The 27,668-nt window shown below is 40.8% G+C and overlaps 1 protein-coding gene across 3 annotated transcripts; it reads right to left on the bottom strand.

Moving 5' to 3' along the window:
• Nucleotides 1-578: 578 nt before the first annotated feature.
• On the bottom strand, nt 579-27,336 carry LOC133404567 (CREB3 regulatory factor-like). Of its 3 annotated transcripts, none has more exons than XM_061680567.1 (12): nt 26,942-27,336; nt 17,665-17,836; nt 17,121-17,186; nt 16,536-16,600; nt 16,327-16,443; nt 15,519-15,884; nt 12,626-12,914; nt 9,973-10,143; nt 8,828-9,017; nt 6,050-6,123; nt 3,401-3,529; nt 579-2,716 (listed from the first exon to the last, which is right to left on the bottom strand). In XM_061680567.1, the coding sequence occupies exons 4-12, from the start codon at nt 16,542-16,544 to the stop codon at nt 2,604-2,606; spliced, it is 1,458 nt and encodes a 485-aa protein (XP_061536551.1). In that variant the 5' UTR covers nt 16,545-16,600; nt 17,121-17,186; nt 17,665-17,836; nt 26,942-27,336; the 3' UTR covers nt 579-2,603. The 3 variants fall into 3 exon arrangements, with proteins under 3 accessions (XP_061536551.1, XP_061536552.1, XP_061536554.1); XM_061680568.1 differs by lacking the exon at nt 26,942-27,336 and adding an exon at nt 18,761-18,849; XM_061680570.1 differs by lacking the exon at nt 17,665-17,836.
• Nucleotides 27,337-27,668: the final 332 nt, after the last annotated feature.

A 27,668-nucleotide genomic window follows, 5' to 3' on the forward strand; every position in this document is an offset into this window, starting at 1 on the left:
GTTTTATGAGCTGGAAGCCCAAATTGTGTAAAAATAAACAAATAAACACTTGAAATTGTTTAAATTGTGGGCCTTGAATCTATAATCTATGAAAGTTTAACTTTTTTTTTTAATAAACTTTTCCATGATATTCAAAATTTTTGGAAAGGGTCTGTATATAGCAAAATACAAATAAAAATAGTAACAAAAATGCATTATTTGCTCTTGAAGAGTGTTTAACTGTGGTTACAAAGGTGCGCTACATAATGAGGTGGGGGGGGGGGGCACACGTGGGGGGCTGAAATGCATTTCTTGGACTGGGGAAGGGGGGTTAAAAGTGGGGGGGGGGGGGTGCATGCTGGTGTTTCAGTCAAAATAATAAAAAAAAACAAAAAACATTGGCAGCGTCTGTGAGGTTTTGGTGTTTTTTCTCTCTTTGGTCGGTTTGGATTAATTAAGGTGCAGCTTTCTAAACATGGCGGCGTGATGATGAGGAGGAAGAAGAGGAAGCTCAAGGGGGAAGGGAGTGGGGCATACAGCTGCTCCGACATCAGGACTCTCCACAATTTTTTTTAATAAAAAAAAAAAAAAGACACCCCCCTCGCATCCTCTAAACCAGTGCTTCTCAACCTCAGGTCCACAAAATAAATTAGTTGCAATTTTTGATGTAATTAGTGGATAAAACAAAAAGTCTATCACAAAAAAATTTTTTTTTTTTTTAAAGAGAAGAGTCAATCTTATAAGAATTGTGTTTTTTTTTTTTTAACACAAGGTGGTCAAATAAAAGTTAAGAAGAGAATCGGTGACAAAGGGCAGCCTTGGCGGAATCCAGGACGAAAACCACACTGTATCCGAGACCCGACTTTCAGACGGCCCCCCCCCAGCACCCCCGAACAGACCCCATTAGGGAGGCAGAGGAGTCCCCCTGCAGTTGGAACACACCCTCCGGTCCCCCTTCTTAAAAAGGGGGAACACCACCCCAGTCTGCTAATCCAGAGGCACTGTCACCGATATCCACGCGATGTTGCAGAGCCGTGTCAACCAAGACAGCCCCACAACATCCAGAGCCTTTAGGAACTCCAGGCAAATCTCATCACCCCCGGGGCCTTGCCACCAAGGAGCTTTTTAACCACCTCGGTGACCCCAACCCCAGAGATAGGAGAGCCCGCCTCAGAGAACCCAGACTCTGCTTCCTCATGGGAAGGCGTGTCGGTGGAATTGAGGAGGTCTTCGAAGTATTCTCCCCACCGACTCACAACGTCCCGAGTCGAGGTCAGCAGCGCCCCATCCACACTATACACAGTGTTGATTGTGCACTGCTTCCCCCTCCTGAGACGCCGGAGGGTCGACCAGAATTTCCTTGAAGCCGCCCGGAAGTCTTTCTCCTTTGCCTCAGTGTTTTTATTCCCGATAAAAAATGCCTGTTCTTGTAATAATTACAACTTTTTTTCCACTTACAAGTATTTGCTAACCAAACATTACGATTCCAAAAAATAATAATACTTGAATTTAACTTAACACTACAACTTATTTCTAAAGTAAATGAATTTGTTTTCATAAAATTATTTTTAAACCAAAAAATAGTATTTTTTCCAAGCTCCAATAGCATTTATTTTCTCCCAAAGGTCTAACTTAGTTATCGTACTATTACGACTTTAATGGGGGAAAAAAAGGCAACTTTTGAGCTCCTATTAGGGCTGCGCAATATATCAAAACAATTTCGTCGTTGCGATAATGGCACGTGCAATGTGTGTATCACAAAGACGTGCAATACATTAATATGTATGCGATATTGTATGCTTTGTTGCAAGCATGTGGCATTTATCAGAGTTTGACCAATCAGATGCGACATTAAATGCACATTGCCATCCACCCCCCAAGATCCTGGTCTCCTGTTGGCTCGAGCGGACCCATGGCGTTCAGTGACAATTTCAGCAACAAGGGGCAGAGGAAGAATGGCAGACACGAGAGGGGACGAAATGAACGAGGAAAACAACGAACAGTTATGAAATGTATAACACGTCTGAAATATAGGAGAATACATAAACTACTTATTTTGCCACATTAAATAAATGTATTTATTTCATTAGATAAAAATTAAATTTCTTTACAAGCATGTTAAATATCGCAATAATATCGATATCGCAATATTCAGCACCCATATCACATATCGCATGTTTTTTTCCAATATTTTGCAGCCCTAGCTCCTATGTCATTTTTGGGTACAACCTTTTCTTTAAAAAGATGAATTTGTTACCAGGACATTACGACCCCCCACCCCCCCATAAAAAATAAATAAATAAATCTGAACTTATTATTGTAACAATTTGACTTGCAACATTTTAGATCCTATGGCATATTTGGGTGTTTAATTGTCGTTAGGATTATGAGGTGGCCCTTGGAAAAATTTATCCTCTGGACCCTAAGTTTGAGAAACCCTGCTCTCAGAGCCCCCTCGGCTCACTAGTGCCCCCCCGCGGACCACTACAGGCATCTACAAAAACAGTGCATTGTCTATTTATAGGCACAATGGGGTACGAGTACAGCACACAGCGGGAAAAAGGGGGGTACAGTATTTTACAAAAGCAGCATACACTCACACGGGGACATCCCCCGGGTCAGGTTTAGAGCGCCACCTGGTGCTTTTCCTGGGGAGACTCCTTGTGCTGGCTAGGACCCCCGCTGGCTGCCAAGATCCTCTGCACAAAGTCTTTGGTCCGCCCAGCGACCAGAGGACCTGTGGTTTCCATGGTGACAAACTCAGTTCCTTTACATTAACCATTAACCTATGTTAGCCACGCTATTGTCACAAATTAGAAAAAAAGTTCAATATTACCAAAACAGTCCCATTTTTTTTTTTCAACAACATATAAATATTTTATAAAATTCCACTCTTGGTTGTGTTTTGTGTGTGTTTTGAATTTAAGTAAGCCTCTGTCATCTAGAACTCGTATTTCATAAAACGCAGTAACCTTTATGAGACAGATAAAAGGTTTGTCGTCGCTTTCTCCAAAATTTGTATACATATAAAAAGTGACGAAGTTCCCTTTACGAGAAAAATTTGTTTGATTTTAACGTTAAAGCGTAACTCGAACTAACCCGGAAGTGAACGCAGGTGTTTACCTTCCTTTGTATCTTTTCCCAAATTAATAAAATTGCTATCCAAACCAATCCACGCTAAACTGGTATTTTTTAGAAGAAAACGTCTTACAATAATAAAGTCATATTTTTTATAGATAAGTGTAATATAACAATAAAGTGATATTTTATCGGATGAAAAGAGTTGTAATATTTAAATGAATAAATTAGCACTTTTTTTAGATTAAAATTTTTTATCTTACGATAAAAATGGGATACTAAGATCAAGAAAATGTGTATGTGCATATACTGTAATACGAGCATCACTGGACGTGCTTCTCACCGTTGGACTGAGCAAGGATGTCCTCCAGACGGCATGTCATTCCTCGTTCGCCCGCGTCCTCTTCTTCGCTGCTCTCCACCCTCTGCCGGATGAGTTCCTTGATACGCAGAAGCGCCCCCAGCAGGTTTTCTAAGGGCATAACAGCCACAACGCCACACAAATCACATTATTACTGATAGAAAACCATGAAAATGCTAACAATGTAACATTTCCTGTTGTCTCATGGGCTGCTAATCTGGAAGAAAGAAGCCTTGAAAAAAAAAAAAAAATTGTAATATTAGAAGAATAAAGAAATTTTTTGGGGGAGATAAAAAGTGTTAATAAGACAGCAAAGTGGTATATTTTGGAGGAAAAAAGTCATAATATTATAATAAAGTGTTTATTCTTTTGTTTTGTTTTTTTAGGAAAAAATTAATGTTACGAGAGTATGGTGTTATTTTTCCAAGATAAAAATTTGTGATATCATGAGAATAAAGTAATATTTTTGTGGAGATAAAAAAGTAGTGATATTAAGACAATAAAGTCAGATTTATATGACAAAAAGTCAATCTTATGAAAAGAAGGTTATTTTATTTTTTTTTTTTTAAATAAAAAGTCAATATGACAATTAAATTAGATTTGTTTTGTGGGGGGGAATGTGTATATTTCCCAAGATATATGTTGTAATATTACAAAAAAAGTATTTTTATAGATTAAAAAAATCTGAATATAATGAAAATAATGATTTTTTTTTCAAGAAAAAAAAAGTATTACGAGAATTAAGTAGTCTGAATCAAATCAGAATTAAATGATATTCTTTCAAGATAAAATCGAAATATGAGGGGAAAAAAAACGTTTCTGGGGAAAATTCCCAAAATGTTTTTTTTTTTTTTTTTTTTTAAAGATAAAGTCTTAAAATGACCTGAATAAAGTATTATTGTTTTAAGAAAAAAAATTAATAATGGAAATTAAGGATTTGTTTTTAGATAAGAAAAGGTATTCTTTCAAGTATAAAAAGTCATAATATTATGAGAATAACATCCTATTTTTGGAGAACGAAGAAGAATAGAATGGTATATCGGGATAAGTCATATAAGAATTAGGTGGTTGTTTTGAGGGGGAAAACGTCTAATATTACAAAAAAGTAATGTTTCCACGATAAAAAAAAAGTAGGAAATGAAGCTGTATTTTCCGAACAAAAAAAAAACAAAAACTGAACAGTTATTTTTTTCAGAACAAATTCCAAATTAGGTTTTAATTTTTTTATTATTATATATATTTTTTTTAGATAAAAAGTCATTCAAACATTTTTGTTCAAACAAATATGAGAATAGTGTTATTCTTTTTACCTTGAAAATGTGTGTTTGTATGCATGTGTGGGTGAGTGTGTGCGCACGCTTGTGTGTTTTCTGTTAAGTCAAGTTTGCAGAGCAACTAAATCCTTGGCAAAGAGAGCAGGAATGAGCGCAATGTCATTTGGGGGGGAGGTGAGGAGTAAAAACAAAAGCTAAAGACGTGGAAGGCAAGTAAATATGTTACAAGGACGAGAGGCCATCACATTTTTAGGATGCGTTCATGATGTCATGCTGCACTGACAAGCTGTTACGATGTTTGTGTGAGGCCTTCAAAGAGTATTGGGATGGCTACAGGAAGGACAAAGGCAAAAAACATGGACAGGTTAGCATCTGTTGGCACTCTTATGAGAAGACATGTACTGTAGCAACAGAGGCTCAAAAATGTGGGTTTCAAATTAGGCTTTTAATCTTGGCTTCGAGTTTCAAACTAGACTCAGGGTTTCAAATTAGGGTTTCAAGACTGGCATAGTTTTAAAACTAGGGTATAAAGCCACAGTTAGGGTTTCAAGTCCGGGTTACAAATTGGCGTTTGAAGACAGGGTTGTAGTTTCAAGTTAGGGATTTTAATTAGAGATCCAAATTTGGGTTGCAAGTCGGGGTGTCAAGCCTGTGTGAGGGCTTCAAAGTAGACTTTCAAGTCAGGGTTTCAAGTAGGGCCCGACTGATTAATCAGTCAATATTAGCCGTTTTTAAATCGGCCGATCTTTTGCTGATTTAATTTTATTTTTTTTAATACATTAACACATTATAACATGAGACAAACGTCATGACATTTTTCTTCTCTGTTGTAAGGTTAAATAGTAAAGGACAAAGCATTGCAAAACATAAATGTTTTAGTGTGTAATTCATATCTTTATTTTTATAAGTCTAAGGCACCAATTTTATTTTATTTGTTATATATATTTTTAAAGGTCCCATATTTTACCAAATCAACTTTATGGGCTCTATGGTGTCTCAGTAAACATTTGACAACAATTGAAATCGTCCGCGCATCTCTGAGTTCCAGATGTTTTTCTGCCTAGAGGCCTGAAATCAGGTCATTCGAATTTCTCAAACCTTTCTACGTCACTAGCGAGGATCTCCGCCTACTCCGTCAACCCCGAAAATGCTTCTTTGCAGTTTATCCCCGTATATATATCCATCCATTTTCTGAGCCGCTTCTCCTCACTAGGGTCGCGGGCGTGCTGGAGCCTATCCCAGCTGTCATCGGGCAGAAGGCGGGGTACACCCTGGGGTACTGTGAGGCTGACGCTCTAACCAGTCGTCCACCGTGCCGCCCCTGTATATATATGTATGTATTTATTTTTTTACTGACCATACTCCTGGTTGAGCCCCCACAGTTTAATCTTGTTGGCCTCATGCTGTGCTTTCTTCTTCAGACGGCATGCCCTGCAGCACACGGAGAGACAGAAACAGAGAAGCGTGATAGAAAGAAGAGATAAAAAGAGAACATTTCAAGAAAAGGTTGAGCTGGCACTTAAATTTGGCTTCCTTTTTGTGTTTGGCCCCACAAAGGGGCAGAGGTTACTTGAAACAATAAAATCTTTTCGTCTCCTACAATCAAAGTAAGAACAACATGTTCATGTAACTAACAATGGACAAGCATTAAAAATACCAGAATTAAAAGATAGAAAAAGAGGGAGAAGAGAGAAAAGAGGAAGATTGAGAAGACTGAAACAAGAGAACAAAAGAGGGAGAAGACAAAGAGAGAAAAGAGAAGAGAGCAGAACAGAGAGAAGAGAGAGAGGAGAGAGACTGAGAAGAGTGGAGGAATAAGAGCAAAAGGAAAGACAGAAGATGTTAACAATAGCTAAGAGAGAGAAGAGGAAAAAGAGAAAAGAGTGAGAAGAAAGGAGAGTGCGAAGCGGATGAAAAGAGAAGAAAGAGAAATGAGAGCAAGAGAAGGGAGAAAAGAAGACCTTGAAGGACAAAAACTGAGAAGAGGAAGAAGAGGGAAACAGATCAAGGAGGGAGAAGAGAAAAGAGAAAGCAAGAGGAAGAGAGAAAAGAGGAAGAGAGGAGAAAGACAGAATATGTAGAAAATTGAGAACAAGAGGGAGACTGAGAAGATGGAGAGAAAAGAACGAGAGAAAAGAGGAAGAGAAAACTAGACAAGTGGAAGGAGAGAGAAAGAAAAAGCAAGAGAGAAGAGGAAGCTCGAGGGATGAGGACGAAGAGGAAAGAGAGGAGGTTGAAAAGAGAGAAGAGGAAGACGAGAGAAAGGAGACAGAAGAAGAAGACAATAAAGAGAGAAAGAAGAGGGATAATTTAAAGAGAGAGAAAAGAGCATGATAAGATAGAGAAGACAGAAGGGAGCAGAAGTGTGATTCTCTGGAAGAGGACACTGCAGAGTGTTCTCCTGAGGGGATCATGATCATCATCATCATCATCATCATCTTCTTCACAATCATCATCGTTCGTCAGCAAGACGCCACACTATGTTACGTGTTCACTGTCTTGTGACAGAGATTCCAAAAGGAAGATGCAGACTTTTCCAAGCGCTTTGGCACAACCTTCTTCATTTCTGCTAACGTCATTATTACAAACAAAAAAAAGTTCCCAGAATGCAATATGAAGTGACCTTTCTCCCAACCCCCCACCCCCCCAACCCCTACATGAACTCCACATGACCTCCCCCATCCTGTTTGCTTTCCTTCCATTCATCTCGTGTGCCTGAGTCACCACGCTGTTGTCAAAAGGTTCATCGAGAGGACGCGTTTGCGTTAGTTGAAATGAGGCATTTGTTTGTAAAAATGTCCCTTTCCGGCCGAGGTTAGGTTTTTAAATGAATGTTTTAAGAGTATAGTCTGGGGGTAGGGTTTCAAATTGAGGTTTCAAAATAGGGTTAGGGTTTCAAGTTAGGTTTTCAAGATGGGGTTTAGTCTTTCAAAGTAGGATTTGAAGCTTTGGTTAGGGTTTCAAATTAGAAGTTCAAGTGAGGGTTATGGTTGAAAACTACAGTTTTAAACTAGGGTTAGGGTTTAAAGGAGGGTTTAGAAGCAAGGTTAGGGTTTCAAATTAGGGCTTCACAATAGGGTTATAGTTAGGGTTTCAAGACAATGATCATGTTTCAAATTAGGGTTTCAATTTAGGGCTTGGGTTTCAGATTAGGGTTTCAAACCATTTCAAATCAAGATCTCATGCCTGGGTTTAGGGGTTCAAGACAGGGTTAGGGTTTAAAAAGGAGGTTCAAGACAAGGTTAGAGTTTCAAATTAGGGCTTTGAGCCTGGGTTAAGGTTTTAAAACGAGGGTTAGGATTTCAAATATGGGTTAAAGCCATGTTAGTCTTGGCCAAAACCAAAAACCGAAAATGAGGAGACCAGCTGAAAACCGAAAAAAAAAAAAAAACCCGAGGCTACTTATGCCAATAGTAAAATTGCATTTATAGGATATGACAACCTATAGAAATCCACTTCCAGAAAGGTTTGTCTGAATTTCTATATTTAAAAAAAAATATGACAAGAACATTACCGTGGGACAATTATGGTAGCATCTTCTGTAATAAAATCTGCATACGTACTGTTCAATTGCACAACATAATGATTACTCTATAATTGTAATCATTAATAAACATGGCTTCAATATTTGTTATATTAATGTGTTTATTGGATCAACCTAGTAATGGCGGACGCATTTGCAGTTATGAAAGTTATTTTTGCATTTTCTGTATCTGCTATTACTGCCGAAATGATGCAAATTCCCCCCATCTTATAAATATTTATTATATTAATGTACTACTAAACATATACGTCACTACGCTATGTCACCTTTTATCAGTGACGTACTGATTCATTTTCAGGTTTCCGGTTCCGGTCCTGTGTGGCTGTGAAGCATTGTGTATAATTTTCTCTTCAAAGTTGGTTACCCTTCACTATTAAAGCGGTTCGGGCCAGACCTATGCAGTGTTGGGAAGATGACTTTGGAATTGTAGTTGGTTACAATTACAAGTTACCCCATTGAAACTACAATAATAGTGTAACTATTTCAATTACTTTCTCAAAGTAACAACAAATTACATTTAAAAAAATGTTTTTTTGATTGAATGCATCCAGTTAGGTTTTGCAAATGATCAACGATAGTGTGCATGCGTACCTGGACGCCAGCTTGTTTTTTTCCTTGCGTGATCGGGCCCTGGCGAGGGCCGGGAGGTCGTTGACGGGCCCCATGCTGTCGATGGCGGCGTTGAGCTTCTGCAGCTGCTCCCCGATGTTGTGCAGTTTCTGCGGGTTGGGAGTCAGGTCACTGGCGTCCGTCTTGCGGGCCTTGCGGCGCCCTTTCTTGCCTAAAAGCACCAAGCCACTTCAGCCATATTCCACATTAAAAAAACAAAAACAAATGGACAATTCCACATGGGTAGCAGAAGGGCTGGGTTTTAAGCCAGTGTTATGGTTTCAAATTACGGTTTCGAGACAGTGTTGGAATTCTAAATCAGGGTTCCACGACAGTGATAGGGTTTCAAATTAGGGTTTTGAAGGGGACATATTTTGCCAAACAAACTTTTTCTAGTAAAGCACATTGAGTTACCTTGTGTATGAAATGCGGCATATAAATAAATTGATGAGAGCTCTGCCTCACAGTTCTGAGGACCGGGGTTCAATCCCCAGCCCCGCCTGTGTGGAGTTTGCATGTTCTCCCCGTGCCTGGGTGGGTTTTCTCCGGGCACTCCGGTTTCCTCCCAAATCCCAAAAACATGCATGGTAGGTTTATTGAAGTCTCTAAATTGCCCGTAGGTGTGACGTGTGCGCGAATGGTTGTTTGTTTATATGTGCCCTGCGATTGGCTGGCGCCTCCTGCCCGATGGTAGCTGGGATAGGCTCCAGCACTCCCGCGACCCTTGTGAGGCTTAGCGGCTCAGAAAATGGATGGATGGATAGTATTTGCGATGTAATATTGTTTCTATGGTGCTAGGGATTCAAGACAGAGTTAGTGTTTTAAATTAAGGTTTCAAGACAGAGTTAGGGTTTCAAATTAGGCTTAGTGTTTGAACAACGATAAGGGTTTCGAGCCAACGTTAACTTTTCAAATTTAGGGTTGTGGTTTCAAAGTTGGGTATGAAATTGCAATTTGCTTTTCTATTAGGAAAAAACATCCATCCATCCATCCACTTTCTGTACCGCTTATCCTCAACTAGGCGTGCTGGAGCCTATCCCAGCTATCTTCGGACGAGAGGCAGGGTAGGAAAAAAATAAATTATTAAAATTGGAAATTGTATTTTTCCCTGCATGCCACATTATCACCTTGTCGTCGGTACAGCGTGCTGGGCAGCGTGCTGGAGCTCCACGACAGCGACCAATCACCTCCTCCTCCGCACACCTTCTTCTTAGCCGCAGACTCCCGCGAGCGTCGGTACTCCCAGAAGCAACGGCGCTTGGACGGGCGCTCGCCTAGCGGCCTCGCAGGCTCCGCCTCTGGAAGTCAACGCATACACAAAAGGGCGGTTGAGGCCTTCAAGCCAAGGTATGGGTTTCAAATTCGGGTCCAAAACAGGGTTAAGGGTTCAAGTTAGGGCTTTGAGCCTAGGTTAGGCTTCAAAGCCTGTGTAAGGGCTTTCAAATTAGGATTTCAAATCTGAGTTATGGTTTCAAATTAGGTATTTAAGTCTAGGTTAGGGTTTCAAACAAGACATAGGTTTTCAAATTAGGGTTTTAAAACTGTGTTAGGATTAGACATTCGGTTTATGGTTTTAAAGTAGGGTTTAAATACTGGGTTAGAGTTTCAAATTAGGTTTTGTGTTTGAGATTTCAAGGCAGGTTTGGAGTTTCAAATTTGGGTTTCAAGCAAGGGTTAGTTCAAACAATGATTAAGGGTTCAAATTCTGTTTTTGCGCCAGGATTATGGCTTCAAGTAAGAGTTTCAAGGAAGGGTTAGGGTTTTGAATTAGGGTTTGAAGCCTGGGCTTGGATATCAAATTAGGGTAAGGGTTTCAAATGAGGTTTTTAAACCAGGGACAGGATTTCCAACAATAATTAGGGTTTCAGATTCAGGTCTGAGTTAGGGCTTATTAGGCTTGGGATCTCAAATTAAGGTTTCAAGGCAGGTCGAGACAAGGTTAGGGCTTCAAGGTTTGGGGTTACAAATTAGGTTTAGGCTAGGGTTTTACATTAAGGCATCAGATAGTTAGGTTTTCAAGTAATGGATAGGGTTTCAAAGTATGGAATAAAGAGCAGGTATGTTTCAAAAATTAGGCTTAGGGCTTCAAACTAGTGTTTAAGCCATGGTTAGGGTTTAAAATAAGTGTTTGAAGCCACAGTTGGGTCTTCAAAGTCGAATATCGAGACAGGGTTAGGTTTTTAATATACTTTTTCAAGCTTGGTTTAGGGTTTTGAACAACGATTAGCATTTCAAGCTTGGGTTACGGCTTCAAATAAGCCAGGTTTAAGGTTTAAATTATTATTACTTTTTTTTACAGTTGCACAAGTTATGAGAGGAACTTATTAAAGTCTCCACTCTGAGAGGCTGTTTACATGCCTTGGTAGGTGCTTCTGTTTTGGTTAGCAATAGAGTCCCCCAATTGGTTCTTTTTGCTCGATTTGACGGAGGCGTTCATCTCAAGTGGGCGAAGCTAATGGCTAATGCTAAAGAATAAGAACAAAAACTACGGACAAGTTTTTGGAGGCAGCATGAATAATAAAACAGAGCAGCTAAAAATGACATGATGCGTAACTAACACTGTAATAACCACATTTGTAACTGGCCTCAAGTTTCCATTACATTACACATGCGCGCACACAGACACATGCATGCGCACACAGACAAACATTTATTAAATGTGACGTCTGGCCCAGTCTGCACATAATGACATTGTCTGAACTCTCTTTGCCCTTTCTGCTACTTTCGTTCAGTGTTACACACACACACACATACAAACAAAGAAAGGAGGTCAGCAAGAGTGCGCCTGTGTACGTCATTAAGTGTGAGAACTCTCAATATAATATTTTAGGGTGTGTGGTTTAGGAAATGACATTACACATGGTTTATAATGTATTTATGTAAATGTACATGCTTGTTTGTGTGTTATCATTGGGGATACATTTTCAATTACATTTCCAGGATGGTTTATTTTGAAAAAATGAATAAATAAATTTCTAAATATGTTGTTCTATGCATTATCACAGCCATCACTATCTGATATGTTCATGCGCAATACAAACGGGGGTAAGGTTTCAAATTAGGGTTTTAAAACAGTGTTAATGTTCAAAGTAGGGTTTTAAACTAGGTTTAAAGTTTCAAAGTACAGTTTCAAGCTTGGGTGAGTTTTTTTTCGAGTTAAGCCTTCAAGTCTGGTTTCAAGATAGGGTTTAAACAAGGTTCAGATTCTAAATTAGGGTTTCAAGACAAGGTTCAGGTTTCAAATTAAGGTTTCGAGACAGAATGACTGTTTGAAATTTGGGTTTCAAACAAGAGTTAAGAGTTTGAAATTGGGGTTTTGAAGTTGAATTTAGGGCTTTAAATTCAAATTAGGGTCTCAAGACATTGATATGGTTTCAAGACAGGGTTTAGAGTTTCAAATTAGGGTTTGAAGCCTAATTTAAGGCTTCAAACTAGGTTATGGGCTTCAAATTATGGTCTCAAGCCAGAGCTAGGGTTGCAAACTAGGTTTATGCTTTGAAATGAGGGTTTGAAGCCTTTTATGTTCATGGGCACTACAAATGTTGTACATGGACTTGTTTTTACAGTGTGCTCGATTAAGATGTTCGTGTAAGGTTGGTTTAATTCTGGGACGTGACTCCAGCAAAGTGGGATCTCTTTGTTGTTGTCCGGGAAGTACAGCCACAAGCTTTGGTGGCCAGTTCATGCCTGCGCCCTTGGCTACGGAAGACATAGGACGTGGTCTGAGGTCTGGAACAGACAGCACGGGATGCTTTTCCGAATCCGGACCCAAAAACTCACCGCATTCCGTTTCCGACGAGCTCGAGAGATCGGCCGCAGTCTCTTCCTCTCCTTCGTCTTCCTCCTCATCCTCGTCCTCTTCTTCCTCGTCCTCATCCTCCGTATCTGGCTTCTCCTCTCTGTCCTCCTGCTGTGCCTCCTCCCGCTGATGATGCACCTCCTCCAGAACGCTATGAGTGACGACCGGCTCTCCTCCCTGGCTGAGGGAGTAGTTGTGTTCCTCACTGCAGTGCTCCAGGAGCAAACCCACCGCCAGCGCCTTCTTCTGATGGTCCTTCTCCTGTGCCACCTGAAGTGGGAGCAAGTCATATACAGTGTTGCCTTGAGATACGAACTGTCATTCAGTCTTAATTTCGCTTTGACTGGTGAGCGCAAACTTGAGATACAAGTGCTGAATGGTGGCAGTGAAATCAATTCGACTCACTCCACAACAAGCAGCACTTTGGCAAATAGTGAACAATTCTCCAAAAAAGAAGTGTCAAGCTGTTTAATGCCACTCCCACTTAGGGCTGGGCAATTAGTTGAAATGTAATCGTGAATTAGATTTTGGCTTCTCATGATCATATAAACATATTACAATCAATGAAAAACGATTAATGTGCCGAAAGGGCATGGCGTGTGTATGCAAGTTCCTGCGTCGTAAAAGCACCCTGAACGCACCTATGTTGCTTGCAGCAAGCGTATGAAGCATGTTATTCTGCCCTCCATGATCGTGATTTAAGCTGTTTATTGACACCCCAGTTGGAGTTTACTCTAAAACTAAACACAAATCAAAAAGAATTACACACATTGTATATTTAAATTCAAGACAGTTCGTTTTACAAACATTGCCAGCTTAATGCTAGCACGGAATGGAAAACCATATTGACGGGCTAGCAAAAATTAGCATTGGATATCACGGGACAGATTTACTTTCAAATAACGAATAGTCACACAAACGCTGTAGTAACACATATAGACAGGTAACACAACAAGACTCACGGGCATATATTCTTCCTAATTTGCGACAAATGAGTTATATTAATGAAGTTCAGTTGTGATGTTCTTTTTCTCCTCTTTTTATCTTATACAAGTGTATCGCCATGCATGTACATACCACACTTATTTGTACTTACTGCTTTTTATTGCTATTATTTTAATATATTATTAATTTACTTTTTACTCATTTATACTGTGCTTGTTCTTTTAAGTTATATTTAAAGTAGAATTTTGGTAGTTGAATAAATATACTACATTTTGAAATCAACAAATAGGTGTATATTAATCGTGCAACAGCACAATTATATAAACTGCAGCATTAAATCTTCATGCACAAACTGTTTAACTCGTTATATTCTTTTTAATTATTTCATTACTTTATGTTTTTATAAAGTACAATATTATAGAGTGCTATTTTTCCTTATTAAAAAACAAACAAACAAGTAATTTGTTTATTTGGGGGGAGGCCGGAATTAATTAATGGTATTTCCATTCATTACAATGGGGAAAGATGATTTGAGTTACAAGTCTGGTCACAGAACGAATTCAACTCGTATCTCAAGGCTCCACTGTACTAGTAAATCAGAAGTCTCAAGTCTTAAAGGTCAGAGTGCAAAGATTTAAAAAACAAAAACAAATCTTGATACCTTTAGAACCCCTTTACAAACCATAACTGCCATTTTGAGGTGATTATATAGCCGTTATGCAGTAGTTTAATCAAGAAATATAACTCAAAATGTGTTGTCTGTGTTTTGAATCGAGTCCCTGCCCGTCTTCGGATATCATCTGCTATTTTCGGTAGCGACGTAGCAAATTGCAGTTAGTGTAAACACACACATCGTTGTTTGGTTTATTGCAAAGTATTTTGCAATATCACGATGTTTTATAGTGTGCCAGCTGGTTGTACTAAGGTCCAGGCAGAGATAAGAGCCTCTTTAGCTTTCCAAGCAATAGAAGAGCAATATGAGACCACTGCATCCTCGAGGGTCACTCGGCGGGCAGGGAGCCGCACATCTGTGGCTGCTGCCGAGCAGGCATAAGTAATTTTCGAACCTGCATGTTTTCTGAAACATTTAGCAGGAAGTATTGGACACAAGTGTGCACACCTGCGTATAACTGGGATGTGGCTATTTGGAATTAACTAATCACATTCAAATTCATCTTGCATGGAAGTCAGCACACGCTTCCCACCAATTAAAGTGCCTCTGATTAACTCTAAATAATGTTCAGCTGTTCTAGTAAGCCTTTCCTGATATTTTTTTTTTTTCTAGCAGAATCCTGAAGGTGTTGTGGTAAAACTGTTATTTGGAAATGCTCATAATTTCCTCCACTTTGACCAAGACTAAAGCTACGGAAAAACAGCCCCAAAGAGTGATGTTGCCACCACCATGCTTCACTGTGGATGGATATGGTGTTCTATTGGTGACGAGCAGTGTTGTGTTTGCGCCAAACATACCGTTGGGAATTATGGCCAAAAAGTCAACTGTGGTTTCATTGGACCAGAACACATTTTTCCACATGTATTTATGTATTTGGAAGGTTTTGTTATGGTATACCTATACGGCGGATTTTCACCTATTGCAGTTGATTCTGGAATGTATCCCGCACAATATATAGGGGTTCACTGTATTTCAACACAAAAAATATATGTTTAACTGAAAAATCTGTTAATATATAGCGGGACCACGATATATTGAGGGATTACTGTTTCAAGTCAAATTAAAGTGGAGTCTTTAAGTTTCAGGAAGACCAGGTTTACTGTGGCAAACATCAAGCGAGTAAAGTCAAGTCCCCACTAAATTTCAGGGAAGTGAAGTCATATCTTGGGTTAAGCAAATCATAATTCAAGTCATATGATCTTGTCAAAGTCAAGTGGAGTCTTTTCTAAGTTTTAGCCAATTCCACAAATTATTGCCTTGTGTCTGACTGGTGATTGGTGGCTGTTGTCCCCCACATGTGACTGGTACACTTCCACAGTGTTCTCCTTCCTCACGCCGCCATCTAGTCCTCCACCCGCGGTGGCTACCAACTCGTCTTTGGTCGTCTTCTCGGCCGGATTGTCCTCCTCGCGGCTCCGTCCCCAGCGACCCATGAGCACGGCGTCCTCGGAGGCCACGCCCAGGCCCAGCTTGGTGTACCGGGCCATCTCGTCCAGGGCCGACACATCCCAGCGTTCAGCATGCAGATCCTCACCCAGGCCGCCATCGTCCACCAGGTCACTGAGCAGCTCAAAGGGGCGTTTGCGGGGGGACGCCGGGGAGCCCAGCATGAGAAGAATGCTCTGGACAGAGGAAGAAAAGCAGCATAGGGTTAGATAGAACGGTGCAGATATTTCTTATTATTCTTTGAATTGTTTTGTGGCTGTTAAGGTTTCAAGTAAGTGTTAGGGCTCCAGAGTTGGTGTTTCAAATTAGGGTCTTCAACTAGTTAAGTTTTCAAGACAGATTTAGAGCTTCAAACAACAGTTACTGTTTCAATTTAGGGTTTGGAGCCAAGTTTATGGTTTCAAATAAGGTTCCAAGACAGGGTTAGGGTTTTAAACAAAGGTTAGTGTGTAATTAAGGCTTCAAGCAATGATTAGTTTGGATTTCAAGCCTAGACAAAGATATAAATTAAGATTTGAAGGGTTTTAAATGAAGGTTTCAAGCCAAGGTTATGGTTTCAACCCAGGGTTTTAAGTTAAGATATCAATCTGGGTTGGGGTTTCAAATTAGGGTTCTCACCTGGTCGTACTCTGTCCTGCCCCCTTGCGGTGACATGGCCATTGGGTAGGGGCTGAGCAAAGCCCGGTGGCCCCCATAGGCCTCGCCAAAAGCAGGCTCCATGCCATTCATACCCGGCTGAGGATGAGGAACCACAAAAGCAAGCACACAGATGAGGACCACATCCAACAAAGACAACCAGTGAGGGCCTCATACTGACACTACTTTACCTGAGGCATGCCCAAGGCCTTTGAGGGGCGGGGTCAGGTTGTAATCACACTTCTGGTCAGTTAGACTGCACAAACGCAGAATGTACACTCAATATACACTAAGTGAAATACACAGTCAGTCAATAAAGTACACAACACATGCATTGAAAAACACAAGATGCAGGAAACGGCCAAAAGAAGCCTCAAACCAAAATGCAGCTCTTCCGGTGTCTTTTCAGGCATGGTTTCATGAGACTTTTTTGTGGGTCTACTACTCATGGGCTGTTACAAAAGCTGGCTGCAGGGGGGGAATTTTCACTCCCAAAAAATAAAGTTCTGTGTTTTTTATGGAATTGGTCTTTGACGACCCTTGGAAATTATCCCAAAATGTTCGCTTCAAAGCAAAATGACAGGCTAGCTGTGTCTTTTCATCCATTGCTACTTCCAACTTTTTTGTGGGTTTCCTCATGACAGACCAGTCTACCAATGTTCATGTTGCTAGGTGACACTGGCGTTGGGGGGTGAAGTTTTGAAAAACAATAACTACAGTGGTGTATGACTTTACTACATAATATTGAGAACCGTTGCTAATATTTGGACTCTTACCTCAGAATCACAGTAGAGAAGGTCAAAAGGTGGAGGCTTCTTCACATGACGCAGCCTTGTAGCTCACTGAAAAAAAGACAGGAAGACAGAAACAAGACCTTGAACACAAGCTCCCTCAAAGGCCATAACAAAGTGTAGTTCAACTATAGTGAACAACCATTTATCGCAGGAGCTATGTTCCAGACACATCCGCACAGGTGAAAATCCGCAACAGAGACCATATAAAAAGCATGTTTTTAGTTTTACCCTTCCCACATGATTTAAACAGATTTAAACTTATTAAAACACACTTTTTATAATATTCCTTACCACCTGTTTTCACTATGTATAGCAATGAAAGACTATCATATAACATCACTTAGAGGTAATGAAGACCGTTGCTCTCACAGTTCTCCATTTAACAAAGTGTGCTTGCTTCCATCTGCTTATTTGTCACTCCCAGTTGAAATTTATAGTCAAAGCGACACAAGAACTAAATATTGTACTGAATATTTAAATACCAAAATGTTCAAACAAGTCATTGATGGTGTAGGGGTACGCTCACCTGACTTTGGTGCGGGCAGCATGGGTTCAGTTCCCACTCAGTGACGGTGTGAATGTGAGCGCAAATGGTTGTCCGTGTCTATGTGTGCCCTGCGACTGACTGGCGACCAGTTCAGGGTGTAGTCCACCTTTTGCCTGAAGTCAGCTGGGATAGGGTCCAGCGCCCCGCAACCCTAACCAGGATAAGCGGTGTTGAAAACGGATGGATGGATGTTCAAACAAACCATATGACTTTGTCAAACGAAAGTCTGCTAGCTAATGCTAACATATCATGCAAAATGCCACTGACTGGCTGAAAGAAATTTGCGTCGATGTTAAGGTAATTAGATCTTCAAAATCTGGCCATTTACACACTCAGAGCAGCAGCAACATATACAAACAGAGCATACAACAAGGTTTTTTGTCGTGCTTTTTGGGATTCTTGCAAGCATGGCAAAGGGTCTAAATTGAGTTCCAGGTCCAAAAGAAGACTCTGTGAGGGGTGGTAGTACTTTCCAAAGATCCAGGAACCTTTAATAGTGGCATCTGCAGTGGTGAACATATCTGATTGGAAGCTTTTAATACCAGGACCTACAAGTAGCAGAATCTAAAATAAATTTTAACTACTGTTATTACCATATGTTCAGGGGTATTGTATAGGCGCCAGAAGAATACCCTGCTAGGTAAGTAACACGTTCAGTACTGAATGCATCTGATTGGACCCTTCCTTACAGTTTTTAGCTCTAGGAACTGCAAGCAGCCAGCTTTAAAACTTGCTATGCACAGTTCTAGTGAATATAATGATTTTCTTTGCTATTCCAACAGGATTTGCTGGAGACTATTTTCAGCAGCGGATTAATACGTTGGTTCTGCATTCATTGGCATAACAACAAGCAAACGGCATGCCATGGGTGGACTGTAGCTAACGTTCCCTCTTAACACTGCCTCTCTGGCTCCACCTCCTGTGGTTGGAATCCACCAATGGGATGGCGGCAGCTTGCCAAAAAGTGAGATTCCACCGCAGGAGAGGCGGTGGAGGGAAGTGATTCGATGATTAAACACAGAGTAATACACTTTAACTAATACACACACACACAGACACAAACACACACACTTACAGTAGCCCTACCGCTTGCTACCTGTCAGCAATCCGTGAAAAAGCGGCTCCCGCTTGACCGTTGGGAGAACAATGCCACAACGCTCACTCTCGGTGGACTGAGTTGAAGAATGAGGAAATGAGGATGGGCAGGGCAGCCGTGATAGCGCCTTGTTGGCACGCCTTGTGGAAAAGTCACATTTGGCACACGGCGGCAGCCAGCTTCCGACACAAACACCCAAGACGGCAACAAACAATCCAAAGCACATGTTCTGTTTTTTTTTTTTTTAATATAAATCCAGCTCACCAGGCATTTACATTATCAAAAGTCCTGTAATATTATATTTTTTTTGCGTTCATTTAGCTTTATTTTCCTAAATTTAGTTAACTGATGAACCCTCCTGTTATGTTATGTATAAATATTCTAAAAACAATATTTCTAAAATGCAATCAAAAATCTATAAATTTTTTATTTAATATTTTTGTAATTATTTTTTTATTTACATGGTATATTAAACCTGCAGTTAGTGTTGCACTAAGTATCAATACCAGTACCATACCGAGGTATTTTAACGTAAAAAATAGCACGGTACATTGTTTTTAGTACCGGTAGTTTAAAAAAAATAAAAAATAAAAACTTAGGCGACAGCGCTATATTCATTATTGTGCCTTAAAGGCCAGTACCCAAAAAGCCGTGGACCCCTTAGCTGCCCAACAAGGTGCCTCATGTAAAATAAAATCAACTCAGCAACGTCTGAGAAATGCATGCACAAAATACAGCAATAATAGTAAATTTAAAACAACTGCCTCTTCTGAAGAATCCATCTTTTTCCCCACTGGGTGTCCTTCAAAACAGGAAAAAAAATATTGTAGAATCATCACATACAAGTGGGCCGCTACGTCATATCTAAGCGACGGATGGCTTTGTTGTTGTAATGCTGAATTCCTGCGAGGGAACAGAACTTACGTATTATAGCTTCTATTAACTAAATTGGTTAGGACATAAATGTCAAATTTCAACTCTTTTAAATGTATTTATTCCCCAAAATTTTATACAGCTATTTTTTCCTCATATTTCTGGGATTTTCCAGTCTTCACATGGATAGGGAAACTATTGCTTCTTGGACTCTGTTGTGTCATACATACTCCCATGTTCTACTGCTGATTACTAAAGGAAAGAAAAAGATAAACATTTAATTTTTGAGAAAAAAAAAGTATTTATTTTAGTAGGTTCGGTGCTTATATTGTCACAAAACACAATGGACCTCATTCACTAACTGTGTTTACGCACAGATTTATGCTTAAATCGTGCATATACGTTTGATTTGCAAATCAATATGTTCGTAGTTGTTTTTGTTTGTACTGCAAAACAATTTTGAACTTCCTCAGACCGTGCCTATACACAAATAATGTAATAATAAATAATAAAATAATAATGTATTGGAAATACATTCATTCATTCATCTTCCGTTCCGCTTATCCTCACAAGGGTCGCGGGCGTGCTGGAGCCTATCCCAGCTATCTCCGGGCGAGAAGCGGGGTACACCCTGAACTGGTCGCCAGCCAATCACTGGGCACATGTAAACAAACACCTGTACAATATCTTTAACGATAATAAATCAAACCAGGACTTTGCTAATGAGTTGACTAATGTCCTAAATATCAGTGAAAAGGACACTTCATCACTTTTACTCTTGTTCCGTTCAAGTGCTTGTACAGTATTGCATGTGCACTAATGTGTGTCCCCCGCTGCAGCTGTCTGTGTGCGGTCCAACGTTGTCACTCAACGAGCAGGAAATGCGATCGGACCACGAGCATTTCCCAGTTTTTCCAAGGTTTTAGTATTCTTTCTAATCCGTACAATAATCTGATATGTGATTCAGCATGTGCATATGTAAATTGCTCGATTCACACACACACACACACACACACCGACGCTGGCGTGGTTGAATTGTGACATAACTCGGTATCTGTCTCATGTATTTTCTGACGCTTCCAATGCTACCGTCAATTTGGTGAATTGAACTACAAATGCCTCTTTGCTGTGCTGTAATTATTCCTTACTATGGATTAATGGCACTTCAAGTCAGTTAATGGGGAAATTGTATTTGATATATGAGTAAAATGAGTTACGTGCTTGGTCACAAAACGAATTTAACATGCAAGTCAAGATATCACTGTACGCAACTATGCATTTTATTTTTCTCAGCATGATACTATGAAGGTGCAGCACAGGCAGATGTGCAGTACGCACATCTGCCTCACAAGGTGGTCGTTCAGGGGTTTGGATCCGGACTCTGGCCTTTGTGTGTGGAGTTAGTGTGTGGTGTGGCGTTTGGATGTACTTTAGAACAATGTTTTTTGTTCTCATCTTTTCCTTCCATTTCTATATCACAACTCAAAATTTGAAGAAAATATGAAAGATCAAGGTTAAATTGTCAGTTCTTTTTACATGGGAATGACCCAAACAAAAGTACACAAAATGTCTCCCTCTTACTGATGTCCTGGTAGCATCTCCCATAGTTAGCGTTCTTTACCCAGTTTTTCACTCACTGATGTGATTCTATTTTCACCGAGGCAGCAGGCTGGCTGATACAGGAGGCATGCGGAAGAATCCGCCAGTTTGTTGTGTGAAAATTCACCATGGATCAAAAGGTCTCTGAGCTCATAAACACAATGACAACAGCTTGTCAAAAAGCTCTCAACCCGAAACTAAGCAACGCTATGTTGTGGATGAGAGTGTTGCTTATGTAACCGCACACCTTTACAGCCAACAACACAGCAATTGAATTACACAACAATAACACTCAAACAAAAACCGTGCGCTGCGGTTACAACCCCAAATCCAATGAAGTTTGGACGTTGTGTTAAATATAAATAAAAACAGAATACAATGATTTGCAAATCATGTTCAACCTATATTTAATCGAATACACTACAAAGACAAGCTATTTAATGTTCAAACTGATAAAAGTTTTTGTTTTTAGCAAATAATCATTAACTTATGGCTAGAATTTTATGGCTGCCACACATTCCTAAAAAGCTGGGACAGGTGGCAAAAGACTGAGAAAGTTGAGGAATGCTCATCAAACATCTGTTTGGAACATCCCACAGGTGAACAGGCTAATTGGGAACAGGTGGGTGCCATGATTGGGTATAAAAGGAGCTTCCCTGAATTGCTCAGTCATTCATTCAAGTTTAGCAACATGACACGATTTCCCAAAAATACGTTCTAACTAGCAGTGCTTGGCTATATTAAATCGCTGACATCGATTGCCTTGTGTTGCCGATAGTAGACGTGCTGTTGTAGTACATTAGTTCTGCTTTGAAGTAGACACATTGCACTTTATCTTCTGATTTAAATGTAAAAAGATCCCAAATTTGGGACACTCTCTGTCTTTTACTCATGCTTTCCTCCTGGCTCGCCATCATCGCACCAACTTATTTCTATACAGAGTGGCAGTAACATCAGTCCGTATGGAAAATTATCACTGGGAAGTTTCGAGGCACATATTTTGCTTCAACACTTTTTATAATTGAATTATTCGAATTATTTAATTGACGGTTTCAGCCATAGAGATGAGTGTATTTTACCAAATTTATACAAAAAAGCATTTTATATCGGGGTTTTTCCTGGATTTAAGATTTGGAGGCATCTCCAGCCCTAAAAGCTCCAACATCATGAAAACTGTAATGATCTGACCAGCGTTGCACAAGTTGGGTTATATTTAACTGCAACTACTGTATTACATATCAGAAATACTGTAGATGGAAGTCACTCCAAAAACCGTTGACAGATTTTCGTTCCTACTGCTAATTTGTTAGACGATTTGGTTGATTTTCATAAAGGTAAATGTGCTTTTTTTGTAACTAAGCATGTCTGATTTTACAGAAAAAAAGTCAAAGAACAATAAAGTATATGTGAATACTTTACAGAAAAAGGGTTTGATCCAGTGCGGGGCACGTCATACACACCTGTGCAAATGATCAGAATGGTACCAGGGCTCGAAGTTTACCGATTCCCAATTGCCAGTGGCAAGTCAAAAACACTCACGGGCAAGCTAGCAAAACATACAACATTCCCGATCGGGCAAATGTATGAAAAAAAAATATTATTGTATGTTGGAATGTCACAATATTCATGTTATCGCAGAATTAAAAATGCCTTGGTATCGTCGTGGTCTTGCATCGGCAGAAAATAATGAGACGTTTTGTGCCGTCCATACATAGCCAAGCCGCTAAGCCGGGCTGTAGAGCGCTTTACTTCCTCATTTGAGTGTAAACGCAGCCGATTGGACGCAAAACCCATGTGACCATGTGTGTAAGTCCAAAGACTTCTGCAACTTCTACGGCGTACTACGCTTGTCAGTGCGTCACTTAACAATCGACTGTGTGAAATAGAAACACTTTGTTGTTCACGCCGGCCTCTGTCCCAGCAAACGCAGACCCACAGGTTGGGATCGGTTGCCATGGACCTCCGCTTCGCGCTGCGTCTCTTTTTCGGTATTCCTGCTTTCACCTCTTCACCCCACCTGTACAGTCAACGCTCCTGCAATACCTCTCACAATACCGCAATAATTGGCGTACAATGAGATTAATACCGTGATAAAACCGAACCGTGACATATAGCAAACGTTTGAGTGCACTTAAAATTGAAATTAACTTAAGAGTCCTGGGTACCCCTTCTGTTTCAATTTGACCAAGGAAAACCCCCACTCTATGTCCATCCGTCATTGTATCTGGTTTTTTTTTCTTCAATACTGCCGCTTTATGTCCATCAGTCGTTATGTATTATATTTGTTTTTTTCTGTATTGGCGCAATGAGTCATGGGATAGATTGCTTTTTTTAGTGACCATCAGTTGTTCACTACTTTTCAAGATACATTGAGGGCACTATATTGGTGATAATCTATACTCACTATCGTTCAATTTATGTTAAAGGTTTATTTGTTATTACCAAACCAACTTTTTCTAGTATTTGGGATGCAATATTGGCTCTATCATTCCTCCGTAAACATGTAAATTATGAATTAAAATCATCCACACATTTCTGAGTTCCAGTCGTTTTTCCACTGACAGGGGTGAAATCAGGTCATTGGTATTTCTCAAGCTTTTCTACCTCACTAGCGAAGATCCCCGCCTTCCCTTTCCACTCTCGAGCCAGCGCTGTCAACATAAACACGTGCTCACACAAGTGGGTCTTCTTCATGGAGGCAACCAATTAGAGGAAATGGGGCAAGCAGATACAAAACTGGGTCAAACAGATTTCAATCTTTTTTTAATTGACTGACACTTTTATACTACTTCCATGTTAGAGAATCACTTTATGGAGGTCTAATTAGCCGAAATATGGGACCTTTAAGAGATTTGGTGGAAAAAAAACATCTGCAATATCTGCATAAAGTCAAGAAAAATTGCAACTTTCATACAGATTTCCTGTCAAAATGAAAAGAAATCAATTTAGCAAGAAACAGACACTTGATTTGCCATAGTGGGCCACAATAAAATTATGTCCTCAGACCTTGAATTAGTGTGACACGTGTGGGTTGGTGTTGGACAGTTGGGATGACTGCCGTCAAAGTCAAATATATCCATGCAAAAATATTTTTATTATTGTGCTTGTAGTGGTTACCATTAATATTTTGATCCTCTCGTGTAGCTAAATGTTTATGTGAAACCGCTGTTACGGCAAAGCCGAAAGTTCAGCAGAGACGCAGTGCTCTTGGATGTGCGGCTCTTTAGTTTCACTCTGAAGGAGGGAAATAATGTAAAATTGGCTTTTAATAGCTTGCATACAAAGAGTTGTGTGTGTCTAGAGTGTGAAATTACACAACCAAGTCAATCAGAGCTGCAAGGTGGTTAGATTAGCGTTAGCTTCTGATTACTTAAATATCCTAGATTGATGACCTGGTGGTGCTAAATTTACATTCAGGCCTCAAAACGGCTCAGTCCCCGACTCTCGTGGTGACGCAAAGCCGTACTCTGTCCCCCATTCCTCCTGAATGCTAAAATGTAAAAGCCAAACACAAAGTAGATGCACAGATTAGCATAGTATCATTGGCTTCTGTGCTTAGACGAGAACGCCATTTTCAAGCAACAGCTTTACTACACGCAAGTACTATCAGGTAGAATAAATCCAAAACCTAAGCAGAGCGGCAATGTTGTTGGATGCACAGAAGCTGTGAAAAGGTAGGCGTAGTTAGTCAAAATGACTTGGATTTTTTAATTTTATTTGATTTAAAAGCAGCCCCAAAGTCACAAAGGCATTAGTGGATCCATCCTGGAATCAAAATGATTATTGTCCATCCATTCGTGACATCCTCTGTGTAGCAGGAAGTAATACTGAAAGCTACCAAAATAGATGGCCTATGTTGTGAATCACTCCCTAGCCACTCTATAGTTCCCTATATAGTGAGTTGGCCATTTTGTAGCGATGCTTGAATTTGTATTAACTATATTTGGTTGTCAATACTTTACCTAGCTTCTGATTTCAAACTCAATTTGTTGATCAAAATATATACAATAATGAAATCTAGGGGCATTGTGTATATGTAACTGCAGTAAGGTGATTATAAATTTATATGACTTTCATATCAATTCATAACACCCCTCTGAGGAAAACCATCACTACAAAGTGGGCAGCGCTGAAAATTTGACGCTCTTCTCGTAAAGGGTGAAATGGGTTTGAAAATAGACTACAAAAAAGGTCCTTCCACTATTACATGGAAAGTTATGCTTCCACATATTAACTATGCCAGAAATACAGTGTGGTTTTATGTGTGGACTCTTATGTGTGTATTGCACACCAAGTCCTTGTGAGCCATGTGACCAGACAAAGAATTTACCAGCAGGGGTGCTCTTAAAAAAACTCTGTGCTAAGAAAAGTGGATACAGCTTGTTGAGGTGTGGATGGAGGGTAAATTGTAAACAGAAAGTGAAAGGGAGAGATGGCTGCATGGAGCCGAGGGACTAAAGAGAGAACAGCTTTGGTTGTGGTGTTGCCGAGAAGAGCGCTCATGAGACGGGAGAACAAAGTAGGAGGGGCCGGCCTGTCTGTCTGGAGGACAACGTGCCAAATTCAAGCCCCAAAATGTGCGAGGGGCTACACTTAAACTCTAATTAAGATTTAAAACGTAATTTAAATGACTATATGACACAAAGGTTCCCCCTTTCCGGGTTCTTGGGAGCTCCGGTTCTCCTGGAACCAGTGGCCCGGTTCACCGGCACCTCTCGGTCCTCAAGTCACCCACCCGCCTCGCTCCCTTTCCCCTCCAAAATCCCTTCGCAGGAAGCACAAATCAAGCGGCGGATGCGACGGACCTAATGGGCCGTGACGGCGCCGTGTGCCCGCACAGCTGGAAGCCGGAGAAGTTGCATCCAGAAACAGCGGAGCGGGAGGACGACAGCTGCCCGACCCCGCGAAGGTGGCAGCCGGTCGGCCGCGGTTCAAGCGTGGCGCCGGGGAGCCGCCGGGTTGCCCCTCCGCGCCCCAACACTTTTACTCCGGTTTGTACCTTATCCAACAAGCGAAGCACACGCGTAATAATGATATTAGTGAAGTAGTCCTACCCGGAAGCAGTCGCCGTGCGTGGCGGAGCTGGCAGACAATTAAAAATGGGCCCGCAGCTGGCACTGCCACCGGATGTCCAACATGAATTGTTAATACGACCCATTTGGAAGCGCCCACTTTCCACGAGTGGCACATATTTAGGTTTAGGCTCGTGTTAAACAATAAATATGCAAGTATAATACAATTTAAAATAAGGACAAAAAAAGTTGGACGGATGTGTGTCCACCTGCCGCCGAGGCCCAGAGCACTTGTACACGAACCCGGCTACCATTTAGCCGCTAAGATCCCCACCTCCCCTCTCCCAAAAACTGACCACAATGCACCTAAAACAGCTTTTACCACTTTGCTAACACAATAGTATGTTAAAAAAAGACACAACATTCATTTGAAGACAACTTTTAAATAAATATATAATGAGAAATGTGCAACTTGTCTTGGTGAACGCATACTTTAGTGTCTCCTCTATTCTATGAGCAAGAAACCATTTTCTTATGTACAGTATTCTTACTATATCATTTTAAGACTGTTAGAAGTGTGTTGTGTGTTGATTATTAGGATGTTGAAAAGTTAATGTGTGTTCAAATAGTGGTGGGGTGTGTGAGGTGAGGTTAGGCGAGGCGAGGTGGGCTTTACCTCTCCGTATCCTCGGATGTCCCCCTCGCGGGAGTGAAGTGAAGGCTCCTCCGGACCCCGGATAAGAAACAAAAATGTCCGCCTTGGTGTGTAGCCCTCTGCTTGGTGCTTTTTTTTTTTAATGTGTGTATGGGGGCGCACACCATCCACCGCGAAAAGCCGTCGGTGGAGACCGACCTCCGTGGACGCTACTCAGCCGGGAAGTCCCGCGCCGAGACTGGGGGAGGGTGGCTAGTTTACGCCGTGTTTAGCCTCGCTGTACAGCGGACACAGACGACGGTTGTGTGCCTGGTGGACACCCCCCTCCTCATCATCATCATCGTCGTCGTCGTCGTCTTGTCTCACCGGGGCACCATTGGTGGGGGCGCGGGAGAGGGGGCGGGTGGGCCGCGCACCCCCGCGGCCTCGCGACATGGTGCCGTCCGGCTGCACAGCGGACATGACACATCAGCGAGGCCGCAACTAGGCGTACGTAAACGCAAGTGAAATCATTATATGGTTGCCGCTTCACTGTTGGTTCATGGAGGTGGAAAGTGGTTGGACTTAAAGCCACTTTTTCAGCTCTTGCCGTTTGTTTATTTGGCTGGAGGGGGACGACCACTTCAAGTTCACTGGAAAACACGAGGTGAGCGTCCGTACCTCCTCTCTGGAGTTTCACAATAAAAGTGACTGCCTGTTCAAACCCTATAGTGAGGTTAGTAGTGCGCGTAGTACGTATGTACTTCCG

Source organism: Phycodurus eques, chromosome 6 (assembly GCF_024500275.1).
Source record: "Phycodurus eques isolate BA_2022a chromosome 6, UOR_Pequ_1.1, whole genome shotgun sequence".
In the NCBI taxonomy this organism is placed as follows: Eukaryota; Metazoa; Chordata; class Actinopteri; order Syngnathiformes; family Syngnathidae; genus Phycodurus; species Phycodurus eques.

Excerpts from the sequence above, each read along its gene's own strand:
- LOC133404567 (XM_061680570.1), bottom strand. Across the intron at positions 15,885-16,326 it reads GCAGGACAGAGTACGACCAG|AGCATTCTTCTCATGCTGGG; the intron begins GTGAGAACCCTA and ends TCCTCTGTCCAG. Across the intron at positions 12,915-15,518 it reads AATCACCAGTCAGACACAAG|GTGGCACAGGAGAAGGACCA; the intron begins GCAATAATTTGT and ends CTCCCACTTCAG.